General features: G+C 40.2%; 1 protein-coding gene across 1 annotated transcript; it reads left to right on the forward strand.

Annotated features, from left to right (window-relative positions):
* Positions 1-411: 411 nt before the first annotated feature.
* Positions 412-8,185, forward strand: lim2.1 (lens intrinsic membrane protein 2.1). Its single transcript, XM_052040006.1, has 4 exons — positions 412-586; positions 2,344-2,493; positions 2,587-2,721; positions 8,124-8,185. Exons 1-4 carry the CDS (start codon positions 412-414, stop codon positions 8,183-8,185), a joined length of 522 nt encoding a protein of 173 aa, XP_051895966.1.
* The last annotated feature ends 263 nt before the right edge of the window (positions 8,186-8,448 follow it).

Below are 8,448 nucleotides of genomic sequence, written 5' to 3' on the forward strand. Positions count from 1 at the left end.
CAATATTTAAAAGGTACTTGGACAGGTACATGGATAGGAAAGGTTTAGAGGGATATGGGCCAAATGAGGGCAAATGGGACTAGATTAGACGGGAACCTTGGCTGGCATGGACAAGTTGCGCCGAAAGGCCCACTTCCATGCTGTATTACTCTATGACTCCATGACTCTATGTACTTGGAAAGTCACAGAAAAAATACCTCATGTTAACAGTTGAACAGTCAGGAAATGAAGAAATGAAGAAAATATTCCCTACAATCTGGAACAGCTAAATTTTTAATACATTATTGAACTGAGCATCCAGTTTTACAAATAGGTGTTGATTTATTGATGAGTTTAGGAGGAACTATCTAAAGTGAATAATAATTTTAACTTTTTCATGTGTTTCCTTCTGCAGATTGTATCTCCAAGAAGATGTACAGTTTTATGGGAGGAGGTTTGTTCTGTGCTGGTGTAGGCAACATCTTGCTTGTAGTTTCCACGGCAACAGATTACTGGATACAGTATCGCCGTTCTGGCAGTTTTATGCATCAGGGCCTGTGGAGATATTGTGTGCCAGGAAAATGCTATCTGCACACTGACAGTGTCGGTAAGGAGATCAAATGAAGCCATTGATGCAGTTCATAATAAAACAACCAAGGAATTGAATGGTTTAATATGTCCTAACAGTGATTTGCCAATAGGCCAGATGCTAAGGCCGAAGCCAGAATCATAGCTTGATTCAGTTCCTGAGTTCTGCTGAGTGAGCTGATCACAGATAAGGCAGTAATTCAGATGATGGTTTCAAAATTTGTTTGAAAGACAGCACACAAATTAGAGGGGAAATTAACAAGAAGGAGAAAGCACAAACATGCAGAGAGATCAATACATGAGCAGCGAAAGAGTCTAGAAAATACAACTGTATCAGACTGCACTCAGTAATATGCAGAGAACTGAAAACTACATCAACAAATTCATAGCTGCAGGCAAGCATAGAGAGACGGGGGAAGGAGAAAGTGGGAAGGGCATCCGGTGACTGCAGAAACATAAACTGGACAAGGAGAAGGCAGAACTTTCTAAGCAGATCCATCTCATGAGCAAATACCCTGAGAGATTAATTGGCAAAATAAATAATTCAATCTACAAATGATTGTGATTTTATTCTCTATGAAAAATATTTACATGGAAATAAAGTGAAGTTATATCCAGAATATTCCAGGTAATATTTTGAGTTGTCTCCTCATTTGAAATTAGTACCACCCAAAATAATATCCTTCCTTTCATGTTTGGATAATATTGACTTACTCAACACTTCCTACATTTCTTATTAGTCAGTCTAAAGCATATTATTTGCAATCTCTGTGCAGTCTTCACTACTTAACAGTCTGCCTTTTGGATTCAAACATTGAACAATTCTCAAAATTAAAAAGTATATTTTCTGTGAAATGCTTCAATGTTTAAGCATGTATTATTTCAATGGAATGAAGTAACTCCCCTTGGGTGGCATCTGTATGGAATTTGAACATTCTCTCTGTGACCACATGGGTTTCCCAAAGTGCACGGGTTTCCTCCCACACCCCAAAGGCATGCTGACTGTTGAACTAATTTGCTACTCTAAATTATCCCTGGTGTAGATGGGTGGTAGGAGAATCAAGGGTTAATGGGCATGTGTTAGATAACACGTTATAGTGAGGGCTTGGAGTCCATAGGAATGCTCTGATTGCTAGTATAGACTCAATGGGCTAAATGGCCTTCTCTGTAATAAAGGAAATATGAAGAAATGAAAAAAATCTCTAATGTTGATTGTTTTAAGAACACAAAATCATGTTATATTTACTGTGTATACAGCAAACATTTATTTAGCAAATAAGCAATTTACCATATGTTACTAGATTCTGCTTATTATAAAAGCATGCATTAATGAATTAGTAACCTTGTATTTCCCACATTAACGGCATTCCTGATAAATAAATCACCTGTAAATCCTCACTGTGCTATGCTTACAGCCTAGATTAGACAGTCACTTTCTCTGCAATGGTGCTTGGTGCAGTCAAGGACTCTTAAATTTCCATCAACATAAATGCAACAAATTGAAGCATAGGCATTAACAGGGATGCCTTGATCTTCCTGTCTATCCTGTGAGAGGCACACAATAGTATCCACATAATAAGTTTTCTACTCTGAACAGCAAAGGTCATGATCTCACATAACACTTGGGTGAGGCAAGAGGAGACAACTGGATTTGTTTGAAGCCAAAATGCTTTATTTCTCATTTGCCCATTATTCTCTTTCCTCATTAGTTATAGTAGAAACAAAATTGTCGTTTTGCTGATATATAATGATAATTCATTTCTCTTGTTATTCTAGCCTACTGGGATGCCACCAGAGTATTCATGATCCTCTCCTTCTTGGCATGCTTCATCGGCATCATTATTGGTTTAATGGCATTCATGCAATACTCTTCCTTCACCAAATTTGATAGAACTTTTGTTGCAGGCATGTTGTACTTTATTTCATGTAAGTATTGATTTCAACCATTACACCACTGACATTTTTTTTCTGAAAAGTCTTAACTTTTATGACCATAGTTATGCACTTTTTATTTTGCAGGTTTATTTGTGTTGCTAGCCATGGCTATTTATACAGCTGTCACAGTAAACTATTATGGTAAGCGTTATGGCAATTGGCGCTTCTCCTGGTCCTATATCATTGGATGGGTGGCTGTGGTCCTCACTTTCTTTGCAGGTAAAATATTGCGTTATATGGGAAGTGAATCCCTTTGTAGCATTTCACACTGTACGATGGGCATTTCAATTGATTAACAAATGCAGATTTCACACTGGAACATGTGGGCTAGAGTTGCTTGTTAAGACTGAAGTAGCATGGCTTTTCATGCATAGATTGCAATGGTGACTGCTGGCAAATTATTTCACCAGGGAGGCCTGTCATAGTCACATCTAATCATCTTCTCATCAATGCAGACAAACACATACATACACATCACTGGAGAATAATTAGGACCTGGAATTGGATGATATTTCTCTCCCAAGCACAGAGGGGCTGAGATCAATTATGCTGAACCAGCAGAGATAAATTAGCTTAATAAGGATTGACGGGCAGCCTTCCTAATGTGTATGACTCAGTTCAGTACAGTCAGGTTCAATGGTGAGACGATTAGATAAATGATTCCATTAGTCCACCATTTCAAAATAAGTATAAAGAAATATTATTGCTGATTTAGCTTTCCTATCCTGCTCTTTTTGGGATATCTTTTCTACCATAATAGTGGAGGACAGTGAGTATAAGGCAGTGTCAATAGCACAGAAATGGACGATGAGGGATGGGGCAATCTTTGTCTTCCAACTCTGAAGATCTCTTTAGTGGCCAACAGGAAGTGTTGCACAAATATACGAAATCCAAGCATGTTCTGCTCTTCAGAAAGCTAATATTTCTAACACTTAAATTGGTTTGGACTGGTAAAATAATACCACACATCGATAGGGTGCATAATAAGAAACTTTCCCCATAGCTGAGGTGTCTAAGACCTGAAGGCATAGGTTTAAGGTGAGGAGTAAAATGCTATAGGAGGAATAGAAGGAAGAATTTTTGTCATCCACCCAAAGCATTGTTGCAATCTGAGCCCACTGCCTGAGAAAGTGGAAGAGTTAGGCACACTTAAGAAACATCTGGATGTGCACTTGAATCGCCAAGGCATAGCAGGCTGTAGACCAAGTGCTGGTAAATGGGATTAGCAGAGATATGTACTTGATGGTCAGCATGGCCATGGTGGGCCAAAAGGCCTATCTATGTGCTATATGAGGCCATGACTTTCTGACTAAACTAGGCAGACACACGGCACATTACTGATTCATTGTTATTATATTGCACCTTTAATGATTCTTCTTCAAGTGTCTCCTGGGGATGTTATTAAACAAAACATTTCAAGGAGCCACAAGAGGTCATATTAGTGCAGAAGACCACAAGCTTGGATTTGAGGATCATCTTAAAGAAAGAGAGAACAGGGAGGCAGAGAAAATTATGGTTCTATAATTTAGGACCAGGCCAGCTCAAAAGCTTAAACATCCATTGACAGGTTATGAAAACTGAGGATGTGCAGGAGGCCAGGGTCAATGAAATACAAAAATATGAGGAGGTTGTGGAGATGGAGGAGGATATAGATATGGAAAACTAATCATAGCAGTGGGTAGTTGTAGAGGACCAAGGCTGGTCTTCCATTACTTTGAAATCACATCAAATGTTAGAGTTTAATATCTTTTGCTGAAATTAATGGTGGCTTCAGTTTGGAATTGTTGCTGATAATGTACCAGTTATGCGAAATAAAGCTTCTTGACTGCATTTCACCCTACTAGGAATGATAGCTTTTACAGAATGAGTGCTAATGTGATAGTCAGAACACAACCAATGAGCCAATGATAGAGGGAAGGAGTAAATAAAAAACACAAATCTAAAAATAAATTGGTAAATTGGTTTATTATTGTCACATGTGCCAAGGTACAGTGAAAAACTTGTCTTGATTACCACTCATACAGATCAATTGATTACACAGTGCATTGAGATAGTACAAGGTAAAACAATACAGAATGCAGAATAAAGTGTAACAGCTATAGAGAAAGCTATAGAGATTGTGAGGTCAAGAGTATTGAATTAGGGAACCATTCAATAGTCTCATAACAGTGGTATAGAAGCTGTCCTTGAGCCTGGTGGTACGTGGTTTCAGGCTTTTGTACCTTCTGCCTGATGGGAGAGGGAAGAAGAGAGAATGTCCGGGGTAGAAGGGTCTCTGATTATGCCGGCTGCTTTACAGAGGCAGTGAGAAGTATAGACAGAGTCCATGGAGGGGAGGCTGGTTTCTGTGATGTGCTGAGCTATGTCCACAACTCTCTGCAGTTTCTTGTGGTCACGGGCAGAGCAGTTGCCACACCAAGCTGTGATGCATTTGGATAGGATGCTTTCTGTGCTGCATTGATAAAAATTGGTGAGGGTCAAAGGGGACATGCCAAATTTCTTTTGTCTCCTGAGGAAGTAGAAGTGCTGATCAGCTTTCTTGGCCATGGTATCTATATGGTGATAGGGTATTGGTGATGTTCACTCCTAGGAACTTGGAGCTCTCAACCCTCTCGACCTCAGCACAGTTGATGTAGACAGGAGCATGTGCACCACTCCCCTTCCTGAAGTTGATGACCAGCTCTTTTGTTTTGCTGACATTGAGGGAAAGGTTGTTGTCATGACACCATGTCACTAGGTTCTCTATCTCTTTCCTGTACTTGGACTCATCGTTATTTGAGTAATGGCCCACTACGGTGGTATCATCTAAAAACTTATAGATGGAGTTAGAGCAGAATCTGGCCACACAGCCATGAGTGTATAGGGAGTAGAGTAGGGGGCTGACGACACAGCTTTGTGAGGCACCAGTGTTGAGGATAATCGTGCCTGAGGTGTTGCAGCCTCTCCTCACTGATTGTAGTCTGTTGGACAGGAAGTCAAGGATCCAGTTGCAAAGGGAGGTGTTGAGTCCCAGGTCTCAGAGTTTGGAGGTGAGTTTACTTGGAATTATAGTATTGAAGGCAGAGCTGTAGTCAATAAACAATAGTCTAATGTGGGTGTCTTTACTGTCCAGATGCTCCAAGGAGATGGCATCTGCCATAGACCTCTTTCATGGTAGGAGAATTTCAGTGGGTCAAGGTGATCTGGGAGGCTGGAGTTAATGTGTGCCATTGGTATTGGTATTGGTTTATTATTGTCATTTGTACCAAGGTACAGTGAAAAGCTTGTCTTACAAACCAATCGTACAGGTTAATTCATTACACAGTACAGTTACATTGAGTTAGTACAGTGTGCATTGAAGTAGTACAGGTTAAAACAATAACAGTACAAAGTAAAGTGTCACAGCTACAGAGAAAGTGCGGTGCAATAAGGTGCAAGGTCACAACAAGGTAGGTCGTGAGGTCATAGTCCATCTCATTGTATTAGGGAACCGTTCAGTAGTCTTATCACAGTGGGATAGAAGCTGTCCTTAAGTCTGGTGGTACGTGCCTTCAGGCTCCTGTATCTCCTACCCAATGGAAGAGGAGAGAAGAGAGAATGTCCTGGGTGGGTGGGGTCTTTGATTATGCTGGCTGCTACACCAAGGCAGCGAGAGGTAAAGACAGAGTCCAAGGAGGGGAGACTGGTGTCCGTGATGCGCTGGGCTGTGTCCACAACTCTCTGCAGCTTCTTGCGGTCCTGGGCAGAGCAGTTGCCATACTAAGCCGTGATACATCCAGATAGGATGCTTTCTATGGTGCATCGGTAAAAGTTGGTGAGAGATCAAAGTGGACAAACCAAATTTCTTTAGCTTCCTGAGGAAGTAGAGGCACTGGTGAGCTTTCTTGGCCGTGGCGTCTACGTGATTTGACCAGGACAGGCTGTTGGTGATGTTCACTCCCAGGAACTTGAAGTTCTCAACCCTGTCGACCTCAGCACCATTGATGTAGACAGGTACATGTACACCGCCCCCTTTCCTGAAGTCAATGAGCAGCTCTTTAGTTTTGTTGACATTGAGGGAAAGGTTGTTGTCATGACACCATTCCACTAAGCTCTCTATCTCCTTCCTGTACTCTGACTCATCTCTGTTTGAGATACAGCCTACAACAGTGGTATCATCTGCAAACTTGTAGATGGAGTTAGAGCAGAATCTGGCCACACAGTCGTGAGTTTATAGGGAGTAGAGTAGAGGGCTGAGGATGCAGCCTTGTGGGGCACCAGTGTTGAGAATAGTGTTGCGTGACCAGCAAAATTAATTGAGAAAGAAACAGGGAGATTGATGTATCACTTCATTCTTCCTTACATCAAAATATTGGACAGAAACCAAACATTAAATCATCTATCTTTTTTCAGTTGTTGGTTGACCTGCTAAAGAGCTGGTTAGGCTGTGTTCAGCAGTTGAATCCTATAAAGGATAATGTAGTATGTTCCAGGTGGCTTTCCTTTCCATCAACTGCAGCACACCTTGCAAACGGTAAATCTGGCAGCAATTATTGGCTGCATCAACCTTCCACCATCTACAGTTGAGCTAAAGAACCTCATTTTGGTATTATTTATTGCCACACTGCGCACAAATTCTGATGGCTGCCATGTACTGAAATCTCGCAAAGGAGGATCATTTATGGAAAATGCAAAACTGTATCATATATTTCCCCTTGTTCCACAAATGCCCAAGTAAGTGAAATACAAGGTATTACCAAATTTTTTAATCCGAAAATCTCCATTTCCAGTGCAAAGAATGGCCATATGTAAAAACTGAGAAAGATGATGATATAAGGGAGCTGAGAAGATGGTTTTATTTACAGGTTGGGGCTCAATCTCTCATTATCACAACTGGCAAGAACACACAAAGCAGTGGCCCCACGTCTATCATTTCTTTTCAGTCATCAGATCTACTTTGTAGGGACAACTTGTTTCCATTAAACTCTCCTGCAATCCAGTGCCTGCATATCAACCACATTCAATGCACAATGGAAGTTAGAATCGATAATTGGTAATAGGTTCAAGATACAGTGAAAAGCTTTTGTTTGCATGCCATCCAGGCAGATTATTCCACATATATGTACATTGAGGTAGTACAAAAGGGAAAAAAAAACCATAATGCAGAAAAGTAGGGACATGTTCGGCACAGCTTTGCGGGCCGAAGGGCCTGAATTGTGCTGTAATTGTTCTATGTTCTAATATAGTGTTACAGTTACAGAAAAAGTGCATTGCAGGTAGACAAACAAAGTGCAAGGGCCATGACGAGATAGGTTGAGAGATCAAGAGATCACCTTTATTGTGTAAGAGGTCCATTCAAGAGTCTTATAGCAGCAGGAGAGTCTTATAACTATGGAACTTACCTGAAGAATGCTGATGGTTTCATTGTATTTTATAATAACTACAATAGCTTTCACAAATTTTTTATTTCTCAAATTCATTGAATTCAATTGGTCAAGGTGAACTTATGATTTCTGTGTTAATGGTTTTACATCATAATTACTTAGCCTCTGATATCAAATTGTACCTGAATTTGGTTCACTGTTGCACCATTACTCAGTTGATCCTTCAGTCATGCCGAGTTGATGAGGCAACACAAATGTATCACTTCATTTCTTTCTTAGGTATCTTCTACATGTGTGCCTATCGTTTCCATGAGAGTCCACAAAACTCAAATCCTCGCTAGCACCCAAGACTTCACGTTAAGAGATGGAATAATATACTGGACCATCACCTTACATCAACTCACATGTTATGAAGTGGCATTTTTTTTATCTATTTAGTAAACAAGTTAGTGAAATGTAGGTAGAAATTTATACAAATTACAGCTGTACTTTTAGGACTTGGCTGCAGATTTTCTAATCACTTCATTTGAGAAATAGGGTTATAAAAGGACAAAAAAATCATCTCAAGAACTTTCAAGAATGTTACATGAGTTTTTCGATAAGC

Source organism: Pristis pectinata, chromosome 27 (genome assembly GCF_009764475.1).
Source record: "Pristis pectinata isolate sPriPec2 chromosome 27, sPriPec2.1.pri, whole genome shotgun sequence".
Lineage (NCBI taxonomy): Eukaryota > Metazoa > Chordata > Chondrichthyes > Rhinopristiformes > Pristidae > Pristis > Pristis pectinata.